The sequence below is a fragment of the Grampus griseus genome, assembly GCF_964374135.1.
Source record: "Grampus griseus genome assembly, chromosome: 1".
In the NCBI taxonomy this organism is placed as follows: Eukaryota; Metazoa; Chordata; class Mammalia; order Artiodactyla; family Delphinidae; genus Grampus; species Grampus griseus.
In genome coordinates, this window is record NC_139017.1 from 107,390,735 (window position 1) to 107,409,340 (window position 18,606).

The following is an 18,606-nucleotide window of genomic DNA, read 5'->3' on the forward strand; positions in this document are numbered from 1 at the left end:
AGGAACATTTTTTTTTTTCTGCCCCAAGAAAAGTTACACAGAAGGAGTATAGGAAATAATGGGACATTGACCATATTTTCGGGGCACATATAAAAAAATGTGTCTGTGTTACACATGGATTAAGAGCTTGGGCTTTGGAGTTGGGAAGACAAGGAATCAGACCAGGCTCTGCCACTTTCTGGCTCGGTGGCTCTCTAAACTGTTTCCACATCTGTGAAATGGGGTAAAAAAATACCTATGTTCCTGCCAGGTTTAAAAAAGGAAATGCACATAAACTGCTTAATAAATGTTAGCAACTTTTTCCAAAGGGATGTAGAATCTCAATAATGCTTAAGACTGTGAGTGCCGCTGTTCATATTTGTTCATTAGAACCCTTCAGAGAGTCTGAGCGTAAGTGGATCCTTTCCCTCTGAGGTCTAGGTCAGTTAGGTCTGTCAGTCCAGGTAGAGGGATTTCTAAAGGAATCACTTACAAGTTTTCATTCAGTCTTTTCTAGAAAATTCAGACTGAAGAGTTTTGTTCTCTACAATTAAACAAACAACAAACTCATTGTCTACCTGCCAATAGATTGTGTGTGTCATTTAAGTTAACTAATAATTTGGGGTTTGTCATTAGTTACTATTAAAACACGAGCAACTCTGCCTTGTTTAGACCATCTTAGGATGCAAGAACTTGAAGGACTTTGGAGATCAGTTGGTTTAATCCTTTCATTTTACAGATAAGAAATCTGTGGGCTTTAGAGGTTAAGTGAATAATTTGCCTGAGGACGTAACCACAAATTTAATTTCTACTGGACTTGCTATCTAAACGCTCTCAGAAAGAACGGCTTATGATGAACTATTCTAAAACAATTGTTTTAGTTTCCTGCAACATGTAATTGGTTTATATCTAAACACCCTACTGGAAGGTAAATTCATTTAGTTTCCAAGGGTTACATTATGAAACAAATTTCTCTTGAGGCACTCATCAGAAAGTTCCATGGAATAAAATTAGACATTTTATAAGTGCATGATTGAAACTGTTTCATAACCACAACACGTAATTGGTAGCAAATGCTTTGAAAACTTTCACGTCAAAATGATCACGGAGTTTCAATGTCTCATTTCTCTATATATACGCATACACTGGATGTTTTCTGAGGAAAATCTTGACCCTTTCTCCAAGTGCTCCTTTTTGCGGAGATAGAGTCACTTTCTCTACAGATTTCAACTGGTTAATTTTTGGTAAAAATAATTTCAATTCATTTTTTATGTGATTGGTTAAAGTATAGGGATTTGTACTCCACGTTCTCATCAGAGAACTTAACTTCTAACCTTCAGCTGCCAACTTCTTATGAAAAGCCTGATAATGAGAAATATATATGGAACTTTGCCTGAAGGGTATGTAGTTCATTCATTACTTTAGAAATACTGATAGTGATGATGATGATGATGGTGGTGACAATAACAACAATAATGATAGAAATTAGATGTGCATCTTCTGATCTTGCTGTCCAAAGGGGGCAATGTTTCTTAGGGCGAACACACGTAACAGCACCAAGTCTGAATCATTAAAGATCGTTTGAAGAAATCAGAATGCTGTTAGCAGCTACGAGGGCTGCTGAAACTCAGCTTTAGGTGTGCTAAGAGTTAGGGGACACAAAGTCCCTGTCCTTGAGCTCAGCTAGGTTAGCAAGTAATTGCAATTCAAGGCAATACATGCCACAGTTGAGTTACATTTATATATGTGAATAATTAATTCTGCCTGAGGGAATCCAGAATATCTTCGTACCAGAGGGAGCTTTTGAACTTACTCTTAATAAGTTGAGGGTCTTCAGGTAGAGCTGAGTAAACTATATACCAAAGGCAAACAGGTATCAAAGCATATGGTTGCTGGGGTTACCTATTATACCTTGTTTCATACGACTTCACTAGAAAATGGGACTAGGCAGAAACATGTACCCTTAACCCTAGGGCATCAGGCTTTCAGAAGAGTTGCTGAGAGTTGTAGCCCATCTTCTTTCACCTCATAATTATTCATTTAATTTGTTTTGTTCTCACAAACCTAAAGCTTCCTGTATAGCCTTCCTTCCTTACATCCCCTCTTTTAAGTTCTCTTACTACTCATTTTTTATTGGCTGAGTAGTTCTGAGTTATAATCAACAAACTAGATGCTAATTTCAATGTATCTGGTTCATCCAAATTTGAAAATGGGTTGGTCTCTGGCGAGCTGTCTGCTATGATTACTGGAGATGTTGTTACCTCTGGGACATCTATCTTTTGGAAATATTGCTGAGCAACTTTTACAATTCAGATACTTCTCTAAATTAATTTACTTCATTATCAATGAATCAATTGTGTGTTCTCTCATCCTGGGGATGCTACTGAGACTTAACTGGTTATCACTACCTTTACTGAGCTGAGCCCTCCGTGTCAGGTTCTCACAGGTGGAAGGCAAGCCATCCAAAGTACAAAGATCAGCTGTAGGTCAAAGGTGGGGTTTCAGTCAGAAGGGGAAGTTTGGCATGGCTGACATGTCCAGCTCACCATTTTAGAATAATATGATTACCATTTTAGAATAATATGATTACCATTTTGATACACTGTCATAAAAGCATAGCAGTTGAAATGTTCCATTAGCTACCTGTCTGGGAGTTTTATCTGGTTAGGTTACTTGTGTGGAGAAAATGAGACACCCTTTAAAAACTAGATTTTGTAGGTAGGATGTACAAGGCAATGTCCATTTATTGTGACACCTTTCAAGGAAGATTCTATTTGGTGACGGCAGTGATATTTACTCCACTGAGGTAGATAATAGCAACTGCTCTAACATACTTAGGTGGAAATTCTATTAAGTTATTATCTACTAGGTGCCAGGCACTTTGCCCATAATATGATTAATTCTTTCAACCCTACAAGTTTATACTATTCTCATTTCTGCATATGGGCAAACAGGCTCAAAGAGGTTGACTGACACAAAACTAGGCAACAAAGTGGGAGAGCCAATGTTCTGCCTACCTTCCGAAGTTTCTACTTTCCCTATGATGTCCATGCTCCCTAAATGCAACAATAAGCCTGCATCAAAATTATCCAGTCTGTTTAGGATTGTTCTCCTACCATTTCGGCAAAAGTCAGAAAAGTCAGTGCTTCCAGGAGACTGAATAAAAGGAAGGGGAAAGCCAGTAGTACAATCATTCCCAAAGTATCACAAAATACATAACAGAAGGTAGAACAGTAAATGATGTCATGTCAGAATAATTTAAGACTGATCTTGGTTTTAATTTTGCAGGGTCTTTTTATCTTCCTTTTACCCTTTATTTTTAAACTGAAGGTTCTAAGAACATTCAGTTGGAAGTCCTCCAAAAAGAAATAGTATACTTTCTTATACTGCCGATAAAGTGTAAGCCGATAAGTTTTCTAAGGGGCAAAGTGGCAGCGACAAAAGCTTTTATAAACTGGCATACTCTACACTAGCAATTCTACTTCCAAATATTCACCTTAAGGAAATATTAAGAACACATAAAAGATTTAACAACACAATATTCTTTTAAGCAGTTTATTAGCGAAAAATTGGAAACAACCTGAAAACAGTAGTTTAATAAAATGTGGCACATAAGATGAAATACCATGCAGCCATTAAAAAAGATATAGAAACATTTTTGACATGGCAGGATAGTCATGGTATTGTCAAGTGAAAAAGTTACAAAACAGTATGTACAACTTGATCCCACTTAAAACAATCTATAAAAGCACAGACGAATCTGGAAGTCTATGCACCTAAGTAACAGTAGCTCTCCCTGGATGGTGGAATTATAGGTGATTTTTATCTTTAAACTATATACTCTTTTTTTCCCTTTTTTAATGCATCTATGACTTGTAGTATTAAAAAAAAAGCATTAACAATTCTTAAAAAGTCTCCTTTGAAGTAGGGAGAGTGGAGTTAGCAACCTGAGCACCGGGGTGTACACGTTAGTCTGATATAACTTTAATGGTTTGTCAGGGAGCTTTGATGTCAAATTGTGACTGTGCTGAGTGGAAATGTGGGTGGTAGTAGTGCTTACCCTTCTTCAGACTAAGGGATCCATCCCTAGAAACCCTCCATAGCAACCAAGTACTGGCATTCCAAGCAATATTTCCCTTTCTCACACTAAGCATACCTTATACCTTCACACCCACTTGTAATACAGCCCAGCAACGTTCCTCTACACTTGAGAGAAGTGTTGTTGGTATACAGAAGGGAGGGAGAATTTTCAAGCAATGTCAGATAGCACGTCTGAAGGTAAAAGGCACGATTTCTTTATTCTACTGAAGTGGGTCTCAAACTTGAGAGTGTAACAATCACCTAAATGGCTTGTAAAAACAGAATGCTGGGCCCTACCCCCAGAGTTTGATTCAGTAGAGCTTGGATAAGACTTAAGAATTGCATTCTTTCTTTCTTTGACAAATATTGAGTACATACTATATGCTAGGTCTCCTGCTAAGAGTTGGGAATTTAACTGTGATCAAAAGAATTAATAGTCTCAATCTCAGGGAGCCTACACTCTAGAGTGACAGATACATACTAAACAAATAAATTATTAAAAGTAACTATATAATTATGATTAGTGCTAGAACACAGTAAAGAGGATCAGAATTTAGTTTTTGTCTTGAAATATTTTAAAAAATGTTACATGGAAGAACTAAGACTAGTTTTATAGCCCCTTGAAGACAACAAATAGGTACAAAAAAAAAGGTACTTGGAGATACGAATTAACATTTTTAACAAGTTCCTACGTGATGCTGACATTGCCTGTCTTGGGGGTCCCACACTGAGAACCACTGCCCTGCTGAGCTGACTTTCTCGTTAGGATAATGTGGGAGAAAGGGCAGTTCTGCTGTGGACAACCACCAGACAGACCCCCATTTGAGTCTCACCATGAGGTAAGAGCCACTTAATCATCTGGAGAAGGGGTTGAAGCAAAGCTGGCTGTAGGTCAAATTGCAAAGTCTCCTATCTATTATTATGGCTTCTCACCCAGACTTGAAGTGCCACATACTAGGGCAACATATTTCAAACTTTCAGGTGTTTGGGAGCTAGGGAAGATATTTTTAAGGAATACTGTCAACAAAGCATGAAAGTAAGCCAGGCCTCTCTGGGTAGACAAAGATGTTGATTTTTGTCCTGTGATCCTTTATCTTCTGCATGTCCTCCCAACACCAGCTCCTCCATTCTCATTCTGTTCCTTTGTTCTGGTGAGGATAACAGCAGACTATGAGGATGGACTCTAACCCACTAGTGACCCTGGACTCAGGTTTCTTATTTCTTACATTACTCAGAGTGAGGCTCATTCCCATTTCTGGGACCTAGTCTCCTACAATATGAATTTTTCTGATTAGCACCATAAAAAACAATTTAATGCAATGATCTTTTAGGTTAATTACCTTCAGGACAAATACAGAAACAATAAAATCACTTTTTTTCTGTTTGTAAAAGGAGCCTACAATTATTTCCAAGTTTACTATTTCATTCATAAATGCATCCTTCACATTACTATCCCTTTAGATTAAGCTCAGGGGCACAGAGATTATTTAAATAATTCTGAATTGCACCATGAATTAATAGGCTTCCAAAGCTCTTCTTCCATGCCTAAGAACCTATGGGCCTTTACCTGAGTAAAAATTAAACCTGTGACTTTATAAAATAAGCCCAAACCGAAATAAAACAAACCCAAAACTCCCCGAACAACCAATCAAACAAAACCCCATTAAAATAAAAAACAATAAACATAAGAATGAGCCCACATATTGTGGCAAATTTGTGGTGGACAAAGGCACAAAATAACCTTTGAACCCTCACATTACTGAAGGCTACTGTACATTATTGGGTTACTATAATCAACATTCATTTGATGGAAAGCAGAAGGTTCTGATAAAAATGTACACTGACTATGGTGAGGTTAAACCTAGATCTGGGTCTCATTTAAAGAGGGTGGAGGATAGAATTGATAAGGAGTAGAACAGAGCATTGCAACAGAAGATGTCTGTCTGGTACATAGTCATAAACAAGGCCAACCGTCTGGATAGGTCAGGAAGCTACAGGGGCTAACAAGGGGAAACATATTCACAGCATGTTTCTGCTGTGCCAAGCCTTTCCCTAAAAATTATCTAACATACGAGATAGTCAGAAATCTATAGTTACAGATTTTATAGTTATTTTATAACTGCTTTTAACACTATTTTTTGCTATAAAATCCTCACAATAACCTTAAAGTGGCATAATTGTTATCCCCATTTTGCTAACAAGGAAATGGCAGTTTATATGACATCTAAGTCGAAGCTCAAAGAGCACAGTATGTGAGGAAGACTGGATTTGAATCCAGGACAATTTCACTCCAGTACCCATACTCTTTCCGTTTTACTACTCTACTTCTCATAAACCTAATTTATAGTTGCTATTAAAGTTGACCTGATTTTTTTGTATGATCTTTTAAAGCCTAAATCTTGATTTATGTAACATAATAGATGGTACTCTAGGCTGGCCACAGAGCTTCATTTCTGGGGGAAAAAGCTTCACTCAAGTGGTTCTAAGCTAACTAACCAGCTTGAGCAGCTTTGGGGGTTAACAGTATGGCAATTCACAGTGTGAATCAAAGCATCTTGTATAACTGTAAAACTGCAGAGGAATTTGTCTCACAGCACAGAAATGTAACAACTACTGTTAAAATCTGAACTGTAAATTAAATTACCAACATGTTTACCAAGCTCTTATTAGGAACTCTTAAACACCATTTAAAAATATCCTTTTGTGCTAAGTGTTCATTTTTTAAAGTACCAGAAAAATATCATTTTGACACATTAACACTTCCTGAAGAAATTAACTACACCTTTACACTGCATGCAAAAGCCAGACTGAACTGCTTTTAGCTTTAAGAATGTGCTACATTCTCTTAGCTCCAGGCCTGTCACAACTTCTTCCTCTGCCTAGAACACTTCCTCTCCAAACCATCTCCCACTCCCAAAATCTGAATTAGGTGACTCCCAAAACTCTGAAACATACTAACCCTGTATTTCTTCTATCATGACACCGATTCTGTTATATGACCATTGCTTACTTATTTTTCTGTATCTACCACCAGTCTTTAAGATCTGTAGGGGGAAGAACTGTGTGCATCTTGTTCAGGGTCGTATTCCCAGTTGATCAGCATAGTGCATGGCCCCCAACAAATGTTTGACGAAAGAATGAATAAATGAAAATGAGAGCAGAAGTCCTGACATGGAAATAATCTGCTGATTCATAGCAGTGGTCTAAATAGCAATTTTCTGATTCCATGTATATCACTAATCATTTCATTAGTATGTGTTTCATAACTAGAGAGCCTGATCAAGATAACCTAAGTTCATTAGTAAATTTTCAACATTTTATTTGTAGGCTCAAAGTAACCAAAAGTGTATTCTGTTTGCATACAATTTACTCTATAATGAACACAGTTGTGCTAATCCATTTTTATAAGGATTTGTTGTTCAATAAGAACAAATTCTCTTTACTGCAGTATCTTAACAGATCCAATTCTGATTATGGATTAAACAGTACCAATTGAACAATCTTAAAAACATTATTTAGTGAACTGAATTTGTCCCAGCTGTTTTAGAACCTTAAATGCAAATGTACTAGAGAAATACGGTAGTATTTCTCAAGGACTAGTTACTCTTAAAAGAAATCATTCAGTAGTGTTTAGTAAAACAAAAACCCTCAAAATAACTCACTGAACTAGAATATTGTAATCATTCCATGTCTGCTGGAAAACAAGGTAAACATGGTATAACTGCATTTCTGTTTATGAAAACATTCAGAAACATTATATTTTTTACAAAAGAGGTTTACATCCTAGAGCTCTTTTTAAACCAACAGTTAAAAACAAATTTTAACTTTATTCTTTGGCTATTAATTATACCTAATAAATGAGTCACATATCAATTCACAATAAATTTATTTTACGTAAAAGAAAAAGCTTGCCATTAATGAAAAATTCAGTAGAAAACAGTTATGCTTTAAGTTGGGGCTCAAAAGTAGAAGCTACTTATTAGTGAAACCTCAGTAGAAAGAGAATTTTGTAAGAAAACGTTCTTGGCATGAAAGCTTTAACATAAATTCTGTAATGAAATATTTACCATGCAATTTTATTGGCAGAAAGGCCAGTTTCTGATGGCTAGTATTTTCTTTTCAGTCTCTTAAGACATTAACATGAAAGATACTTAAACCTGCTTTATTAAGAGTTAATTGTATATAAATACGGTGTACCTTTTCACAGTCCACGTATTTAATTGAGCAGTTCTAAGTAGGTAATTGGCACCCTGCCCTTCTGGTTTCCCCTTTCCCCCATTAGCCAGTCTGAATCCATTCCAACGACACTGAAAACAGTGATTACCTACAAAATAAAACATTTCCAGTTATTAACTATGTTAATAAACACACAGAAAACTAATCAGACTTAATTTGTTTAAAGTATAAATTATTCACTATCAAAGAATTTAAACATTATTATCAATTTGGTGAAAGATAAAGGATTTTATTAGAGACAGTTTTAGAAATCTAGTGATTTAGCAGTTAAAAGCTTTAAATATTTCTGTGATGTTCTATTTTGTTAAAAAATAGTAGTTAAAAAATTATAAAATGTTAATATAACCAGCTGTAATCTATGAAAACATTCATAATAAACTATTTCCAAATAAGTAATGAGGAATTTGCATTTTGTTATACTGGAAGGTAAGTCAATCTATGATATAGTTTTCCTTTTATACCCACATTACTCACCTCATCTGCCAGAAGTGATAATTCAGTACTGTTTGCAGCATCATAATCATACAGAACCCTGGCCTTCCTGCTGCCACTGCACTCCTTAAGGTCAGTGAGGTTGGAAGGAGAGGTGATTACTAGGCCACTTGTTGAAGTCAAGGGAGAAGAACCAATCACGTTTGATGAAGCAGATGGTATAGGTGCCACAGAAGTCTGGTTGTTGTTACAATGATAAACGGATGGAAAACTGTTGAAAAGAAAATGGCCAGTTATCTATTTGCAAGTGACCAAAGTTCCTGTATACCACCACTTGGGGGCAGTGTTTACCTTCTACCAACCTTCACTTTGGCTAAAGATTTGAGGATGCTAATATTTTAATGACAAAGTACACTATCCAGCTCACCCCTCTAGGGTCAATCACACTAGAGAAAATGCAGGTTGTTTTTAAATATAAAATCTTTGAAAGTCTGTTTCAAAGCCATCTTTACAAGTATAAACTTTAAAAAGTTTTTAAAAAACACAATGGTTTTCTTTTTCCAGAAAAATGAGTTTATGATATTTCCAACAACCTTCTATAAGTATGTTCCATTAATCTTTTCCTCCCTTTATGAATTGTTAAATAAAAATACCAATGAAAGACTTACTTAAATGTTAGATACTACTACAAGAATGAAGTTTTCTCAAGTTAATTCTTTGAGAAATATTTGAGTAACTGAACTCTTTTTCATAAAATCGATCCAATCACATTTTCCTGTTCATTCAAGTACTTATTGAGTATCTACATGTCCAAGATCACTACCACAAGCTGAGATATAAACATGAAACAATGCCATTCCTTTATGGACATGTAGATAAGTGAGGAGATGGACATTCAAATAATATGTTATGACTGATAATTAACATAATGAAGACTGAATGGGAGAATACGGAAAATGTCACAGTTCATTTTGTCTTCTATTTTTTAGGGGAAAAATAAAAGTTTTATTAGGAATTAGTGAAATCCCTGTGATCAATGTGCCTATAAATAGTTTAAAGATAATTCTCAATTTATTGTAAGCCTACTGTTTCTCCAATAATACTCAACGGAAAACAGCATAAGATGGCTGGCCTATAATCATTCTAATCCAACCACTTCTAAGGTTGAAAAACATCCTATGAAAATTCATATTTAAGTTTAAATAAATCCATTAGTTAAAATATAAAATGCTTCATCTGGTAGGGTAGGTGAAATTAATCCCTTCATAAAACAGTTTTCTTCTTTATGACTCCTGTGCCATCTGGAAATCAGTCAGCCAGCAGCAAATTTCCCTGTACCCTTAACCTCTTCTCTAACCCTTCCATTCACCTCCTGATGCTTGAGTTTAATCTCCCACACTCCCTTTATCATTGAGCCTAGAGGTGGATGTTGAAGGAGTTGCACGTTCCTCATTACCATTCCTATACTCCTTTCCCTAACCAATCCTACCTAATCTTTGAATTTCATGTTATTCAACTATATACTACCTATCATCTCTTGTTGCAATCATCTACAGGCGTCTCATTCTTTTCCCTTTATTTCTGGATTTTAGCTCCTGGCTCACTAACAGTGGATCTTAATTCTCGGTGGTTCTAATAGCCATGTAGACAATTATTTGAACACTTTGGCCTGTCAGACCCGTGAGCTCTCCTCTTCCAGTGATTCTGTGACTGACCTAGTTCAGCCACCCATTCCCAATGCCTCATCTAGACCATATCAATTCCAAAAACTATAACCTTTACAATAATCAATTTCCAACATCCCATTCTCTGACCATCATCTTGTTTCCCCTAGTACTCTCATTTCAACAAGCCTATCCTGGATCTATAGTCCTCCACAGGCCTACCATCTATCATCCTACCAACACGCCCTTCGTGTCCAAGGTAAATTATTATAATCACCTCCTTGCACATGCCTTCATATCCTTTGCCCTTTACTTCATACTACTCGTTTGGTAAAAATCTCTGTAATTATCTACTCAGTATCCATGTATGTACTATGACAGTAAAAAAACTACAAAACCATGTAGTCTAGTCTCACACTCAATGAATGAGTAGGAACCTAAAGTGGGTCCACAATGCTGCCTGGCAACTACACTACATTTCTCTAGTCCACCCACTTTCAACATTCTGCTGATGACTATTTCATACCCCTTCATCCATCCTCAAAATTCCAGCATTTCTCCCCTAACCTTTATAATCAGCTGATAAGTTGCTTTCTTTTTTAACTGAGAGGAGAAAAAAATCAGGAAACTTCCATGCTTTGGTCATCTCTCCTCCTACTACAGATGAGCTATCTATGCTCTTAAGATTAATTTTTTTAAGGTTAATTTTTCCACCTGTGTACAAAATCTCCTCTCAAGGATATCACACTACCAATTCTTCCCTTTCTTTCTAATATTATATTTTCTCCATTTACTGTGTCATTCTTATCAGATTACAATCATGCTCTTATTTCTCCTATCTTAAAAAAAAAAACCAAAAATTTGCTGGACTCCACTTTCTCCTCTGGCTAGTGCTTCATTTCTGTTTCTCTTTACACTAGAACTCCTTGAAAGACTTATCTAAACTTACTGTCACAGCTCCTCTCCTTCCATTCCCTTACATTAACGAACAAGCTTTTGCTCCTACTGTTCCACTACAACTACCCGTCAAGGTCAGCAATGTTCAAAATCCAATGGTTCACTAGCAGTTCTCTTTCACTTGACCTATCTAGTGGTCACAGTGGACCACTCCCCTCATTTTTTACAGCTTATTCCAAGGCCACACTTGGTTTACATCTTACCTCAGTGCTCATTCCTTACCATCCTCCTTAGCTGGTTCCTCAACTCTTTGTTGGAGTACTTCAGGGCTCAGCCCTTGGTTCTCTGTTTTTCTCTACCTGTACTTAACTCCCTTGGTAATTTCATCTAGTCTCACAGATTTGAATATCCTTGATATTGCTGACAACTCTCTAATTTATACCTCTAATTCACCCCCACCCCCAATTTCCAGACTTGTATACCCTAAAATTGGGTATCTCCACTCAGATGTTTCATATCTCAAACTTAACATGTCTAAAACTGGGCTCCTGATATACCTTACATGCCTTCCCCATCCCAACCTGCTCCTCCTGGGGCATTCCTCATTTTAATTAACCAAAACTCCATTCTTTCAGTTGCTCAGGCCAAACACTTGCAGTAATTCTTGACACCTCTAAGCCTCATATACAGAAAGTTTGTCAGCAAACTCTGCTGGCTTTACCTTTAAAACACACCCAGGGTTTGAGCACTTCTACCACATCTATCACAATCACCCCGATCCAAGCCACTGTCACCTCCTGACTGGATTATTGACCGAGTTATTGCAGTAGGCTCCGAACAGGTCTGTCAGCTTATACTCATGACCTCTAACATCTATCCTCAACAGAGCAGCAGGAATGATCTTCTTAAAGGTTAAAATCAAATCATGTCACTCCTCAGCTCAAAATCCTCCAGACTTCCTCATCTCTGAGTACAGCCCAAAGTCCAAAAAGTGGCTTCCAAAGCCCTACATATCTTCGCTCCCTGTTTCCTTGATTAATCTCCAGCCAAGCTCTCCTTGCTGTTGCCTGAACATACAGCTATGTTCCTGCTTTAGAGTTTTTGTACTTTGTCTCTGGAGCATCTCTAAGATGCCTGCGTGCTTTGTTTCCTCACATCTTTCCAATCTGTCTTCCCTGACTACTGTAAACCTCTACTCTAACCAAGGTACTTCCCTGTTGTATTTTTCTCCATAGCATTTATCACCTTCTAATAGACTGTATAATTCATAGACATTGATTTTCTACTCCCTTCTACCCCTAAATAGAATGCAAGATCCATGAAGGCAGGGATATGGTCTATTTTGTTTACATTGTATCCTTGATGCCTAGAATAGGGCATCTGTAAAAATTAAAAGCAAATGTTTCTCTGATGGGTAAAAGGGTTCTAATGATAAAAAGAAATGATTTCTAATTCAAGTTTCACTCTAAAGTTAAGAACACATTTCCTAGCATCCTTTCCTCAGTGAACTCGGCAGTGATTAAATATATACATTTCTGAAGAGAAAAAAAAAAGATAAGTTCTCTCTCCCTACGTATGTGTGTGTACACACACACGATTTTTAAAGTCTTTAACCATCTACTTTACTTTCAAATTTACTAGTATAATTTAGCTTTTGTTTAGCCACTGAGGTCTACCTATGTCAACTTTGGGAAATTAATGGTAAAAAGAAAAACAACAAAACACCAAACCAAACAAAAAAACCCTGAAAGGCCATCTTCAACTTCTAAGAACTTTTACTAATAACTTTAAAAAACTCTAGACCTCCTGCCACTGTAGCTCAATATGTTAAACTTTCCAATTATTTAAAAATAAAACACATTTACTAATCTTATAACTAGCTCTTCTGTTTCCTTATCTGTATGTGGATAATAATAATACCTACCTCAGCACATTAATGACTAGATTTTGTGTGAATGGCTGAGTTCCAAAGCATGTGTATGGCCTTAAGCAGAATTCAAGAATGAATGGTTTCAACAGCAACCCCTCTGCTGCACTGTGAGAGTATCAGGACAAAGTGAACAGGAAGTACTAAGGCTTCCTGGGCTTAAAATACTTGTAATGATGTGGGGATAGAGTAGTATTCTGATTTCAGATATTAATACCAGTAACAAAACTTCAAATATATAAAAGTGTAAATACTTCTGTAAATCCTATTAGAATAACCAGTGGTATTAGACTACAACTCATTTTTAAGATCTAAAATTGGTTTTGTGGATGTGCCTAATTTTGTTCTAGGTCTAGTTTTGAAGGATTAATATGCAGAAAGGAAGACCAAAGTGATGGGTTTTTTTTTTCTCCTTATTCCTTGAAATAACTTCTCTTGATATTCCTCCTTCAAATATTATACATCACTCCCCTGCTTTAATGGTTCCTCACTATGTAAATTCCAAACTCTTTATCATTACTTATTTTAAAGGGCATTCATGACATGACCTGGCTTCATTATTCTAGCCACATCTACTATCCCATTTTAAATTTGAACACTATGATCCAACCAGAATGAACTATTGTCAGTTTCCTGAACTTGCCACACTCTTTTTCCTCTGGCCCTTTCATATACATATTCCTCCTCTGCCTGGAATATTTGTCCCTGCCCCTTTCTTGTTCTAGATTATTCCTACTAAAATAATTTCATCTGTGAATCTTTGCTAGACTCACTTGAGTCACAGTTAGATGTCCCTTACAGTAATCTGAACTCCTCTTTCCACTTATCACATGGCCTGTCCACCTATGGCCTGTACTTCTACCTAGGCTTTAAGTGTTCGTTGTGAGAGCAGAGACCATGTTTGTCCTGTACATCTTTTATTTTCAGTGTCACCTTACAACGTTAGCTCCATAAAGGTAAGCAATTTTGCCTGTTCTGTTCGCTGATATAATCCCAGAGTATAGAACAGTGCTTGGATATGACAGGTGTTCAATAAGTATTTGAGAACGAATGATTGAGCTGTGTTGCTTTACATATGTGCTGTAAAGTATATTACCACACTCAAAATAATAACATCAATGGGCTTGAGGTCTTACAGAATATTCTAAAATCTTTTTAACAGTGAACAAGTAATGAATAAGTACAAATTAGTTTACCTCTAAGGGCAACTAAGTGTCAATATAACTATATCTTCCTCAACCACCTGCAAAGGTATTCAAGAGAAAAGTGAACTTCAAATGCTTTTTGAAGTTCTAAAAAGGTATTCACTTAAATTATCTAAAAAGCACTAAAAAGGTATTCACTTAAATTATCGTCTCACCCCTGTTAACATTTTTCTGTGCCAGAAGAGCCCAAAATGTCTTTGTTACCACAGAAGTGTGATAATCACTTTCCTTAAAAAAAAAAAAAATCTGATTCTAAGTAATCTAATAAAAGCCTTTAATTCTTCTATTTTTCACCTCTATTATTAGTTCATATGAAAAAATCTGAATTTCTTCTCTTATCAGGAGTTTCATGTATGAAAAGGAAATTGCCACCTTCCCAGTTGCTTTTGGAGGTCTAACATGTACTGGTAACACTGTGCGTAGTAAGTCATCTGGGCTTCTACAAAGTCATTCAGACAGCGGAGGTGATGGGCCTGTAAAGGAAAGTTACAGTCACTTCTTAGCTCTATAATCTACTTAAAGTGGCACACGCTAAGGGAAGACAGAGCACGACACTGTACTCGGGGTAAATCATCAGTATCTATCATTTTACTACAATTTACAACAACAAACTGTTTAGCCAAAGAAAACCAAAAAACAACATCAAATGGACTTGAAGATGGTGGGAGAACTAACTACCTCATCAGGTGATGAGGTGTAAACAAAAATTTAAAATATTTCTTCATGTATCTTGAAAAGTGCTACAATTTAAATATCTTGATAAATGACTGAAAAGGAAGTTCAGTTTTTCCTCCAAGAATTTCCCTAAGACTATCAAAGTCTTTTGTTCCAAATGCATTTCCAATGAATGAACACTCACATGTGTACTGCTGATTCCCTCTAGCAGAAGTCTGGTAATCTCTGCTTGACGATCAAATTCACTTTGAGTTATTCTTAATTCCTGTTCAGACTTAAATTGGAACACAGTTTTAGAATCTCATTAGAGGACTTAGTCCATTTTATGTACATTCATTTAGACAGTTAGAAAATCCCCCAAACAGAAGCAGCCACATAGCACAGGGAGATCAGCTCAGTGCTTTGTGACTACCTAAAGGGGTGGGATAGGGAGGGTGGGAGGGAGACGCAAGAGGGAGGAGATATGGGGATATATGTATATGTATAGCTGACTCACTTTGTTATAAAGCAGAAATTAACACACCACTGTAAAGCAATTATACTCCGATAAAGATGTTAAAAAAAAAATCCGCCAAACAAACCCCAAATGATAATCTGGCAATTCCCTGATTCTGCTTTGTATCTAAAGTGGTCCCTGGTTTCCAGAACTTAGCTTTTCTATGTTACTTAATCTAGACAGAACTGACTCCTTACTGGTACTTAACTCAAAAGAATCTATTAAAGCCAAAGCTTAATGACATAAACATAAAAGCCTAGGAAAACTACTATGGGACTGTCAATCTATTTTCATACATTTTCTAGTATCAATTTTGCTAATTTGTAACATTTTATGAAACCTTAAGATTACCAGTTTACTTGTATAAATTATTTCAAAAAATTCTCAATTATTACTGTAGCTACTTTACTTTGAAGTTATATATGCTTCAATCTCAAATGAAAAAACTTCAGAGTGAAGCTAGGACTTTAACCTCATGGGTTTAGTTATCAAGCATACACTTGTTTCTAGGGACGTAGCTCTTAGGTTCCCTCAAAGGATTCTTTATCCTACATAAATGTCTTTTTTAGTTTTCTTTCCAAACTTTGCATAGAATATGTCTTAAGCACAAATATTACCTATAAGATATGCTAGGGTTTTTCTGCAAGTTATGGGTGACCTTTAATCAATGGTGTGCTGGTAAACTGGCTCTCCAAGGGGGAAAAAAAGCTCCAATGTGCTGAGTTTCAATGGTATAAATACTCCTACCACAGCTGATTTCAAGCTACCAAGGTGAAGTTACTGACCTCAGAGCTAGAAAGACATGTGCATAATAGCACACCACTACTAGCTTCAACTATCTGATATAGGTTTAGTGCTGGAAAAAAACAGTTCACCGAAAAAAAAAAAAAATCTAAAAATAGTTAAGTACTGGCAAAAAAACATCCTCACAAACCTTTAGTCAGAGTTGCTTGGTAGTGAGGAGGAAAAAATAAAATCTCACAGGTCACTCAAAATAGTTAGCTTATCCCCCACTGGGAATTACTATTGGTGATAATATCACTATAATGATATTTCCCACTACCTCTCCAGGATAAATTGCTCCCCTGCCATCCAAATAATTACAGTATTTCCAAGACTGTAGTAAGTATATAAACAAGGTGTGAACTTTTTCCTTTCACACCCCCATCTCCCTCTCCTTCACCCTTTGGTGGCAATAGCTAACCCAGTGAAATAGTCAACAATGAGGTAGCAGCAAAAGAGATAATCAGTTGCTATAATCATTCTCATACCATTGGCAAAAGATATGGCAGAGAGGACTAAGGCTTGACCATTAGACTGGATTTATGGAAATAAGCTTGAATTATTCAATAAGTCAAGAGTTAAAATTAAATTTACTTGATCAAAATAAGAATACATGGTGTTTTGATAACAGGGCTTAAGTAATAAGCTTCATCTGGAAGCTAGTATGCAGCAGAAAAAAGTTACAGGGGAATAAAACAATCAATGTTCTTCCTAAAAAAGTATTAAGGAAAACCAATCCAGTGTTACATTTGCACTATTTACTGTTCTGCTTGGTTGAAAGGTTCTGATTGATAGAAGTAACCACAGCAAACCAAAAATAAACGCATTCGGAAACAAATGAGGCTAATTCCATATAGGTTTGATTGTGAAAGTACAATTTGATTTAACAGCCTTTAGCAGAAATGGCAGGAAAGTCTACTAAATGGCAATATTTCTGTACAAGGTGTAAGTAAGCAAGCTAGGTAGCAGATTAAAAGTGACTAGGAAGCTTGAGACTGAAATAGAAAAAATGTTTTTAAGCTAAAAACACTAAATAGCAACTAGCCCGTGCACCACAACTACTGAGCCTGAGCCTAGAGCTCGTGAGCCACAACTACTGAGCCCTCGTGCCACAACTACTGAAGCCCGCGCGTCTAGAGCCCGTGCTCTGCAACGAGAAGCCACCGCAATGAGAAGCCCGTGCAACGCAATGAAGAGTAGCCCCAGCTCGCTGCAACTAGAGAAAGCCCGTGCGCAGCAACAAAGACACAACACAGCCCAAAATAATAAATAAATAAATAAATAAATAAATTTGCTTCCATGTCCTTGCTATTGTAAATAGAGCTGCAATGAACACTGTGGTACATGACTTTGAATCATCAAAAAATCTACAAACAATAAATGCTGGAGAGGGTGTGGAGAAAAGGGAACCCTCCCCTCTTGCACTGTTGGTGGGAATCTAAATTGATACAGCCACTATGGAGAACACTATGGAGGTTCCTTAAAAAACTAAAAAGAGAACTACCATGTGACCCAGCATGGGTATATACCCATAATTCAAAAAGGGACATGTACTACAATGTTCACTGCAGCACTATTTACAATATCCAGGACATGGAATCAACCTAAATGTCCATCAACAGATGAATGGATAAAGATGTGGCACATATATACAATGGAATATTACTCAGCCATAAAAAGAAACGAAATTGAGTTATTTGTAGTGAGGTGGATGGACCTAGAGACTGTCCTACAGAGTGAATTAAGTCAGAAAGAGAAAAATACTGTATGCTAACACATATATATGGAATCTAAAAAAAAAAAAAAAAAGAAGGTTCTGAAGAAGCTAGGGTCAGGACGGGAATAAAGATGCAGACGTAGAGAATGGACTTGAGGATACAGGGATGGGGAAGGGTAAGCTGGGACAAAGTGACAGAGTGGCATGGATATATATACACTACCAAATGTAACATAGATAGCTAGTGGGAAGCAGCTGCATAGCACAGGGAAATCAGCTTGGGGCTTTGTGACCACCTAGAGGGGTGGGATAGGGAGGGTAGGAGGGAGATGCAAGATGGAGGAGATATGGTGATATATGTATATGTACAGTTGATTCACTTTGTTATAAAGCAGAAACTAACATACCATTGTAAAGCAATTATACTCCAATAAAGATGTTAAAAAATAAATTTATAAAAAAAATAAAAACACTGAATAAAAATATAAAATGATCTCATTAAGGACAAAGGATCA

The 18,606-nt window shown here is 36.5% G+C and overlaps 1 protein-coding gene across 3 annotated transcripts in view; it reads right to left on the minus strand.

The window, feature by feature from the left end:
- Positions 1–3,535: 3,535 nt before the first annotated feature.
- SH3GLB1 (SH3 domain containing GRB2 like, endophilin B1) overlaps positions 3,536–18,606 on the minus strand; it is a 38,842-nt gene continuing 23,771 nt past the window's right edge. For 2 of the 3 annotated variants that reach the window (XM_082674686.1, XM_082674688.1), the window contains 4 exons: positions 15,280–15,369; positions 14,793–14,893; positions 8,770–8,998; positions 7,929–8,383 (listed from right to left, as the gene is read on the minus strand). In XM_082674686.1, coding sequence (XP_082530812.1) covers positions 8,276–8,383; positions 8,770–8,998; positions 14,793–14,893; positions 15,280–15,369 — 528 coding nt within the window. In that variant the 3' untranslated portion in view covers positions 7,929–8,275. Of the gene's footprint in view, positions 5,208–7,928; positions 8,384–8,769; positions 8,999–14,792; positions 14,894–15,279; positions 15,370–18,606 lie in introns of those variants that run through there. The other variant, XM_082674687.1, reaches the window with a different exon arrangement.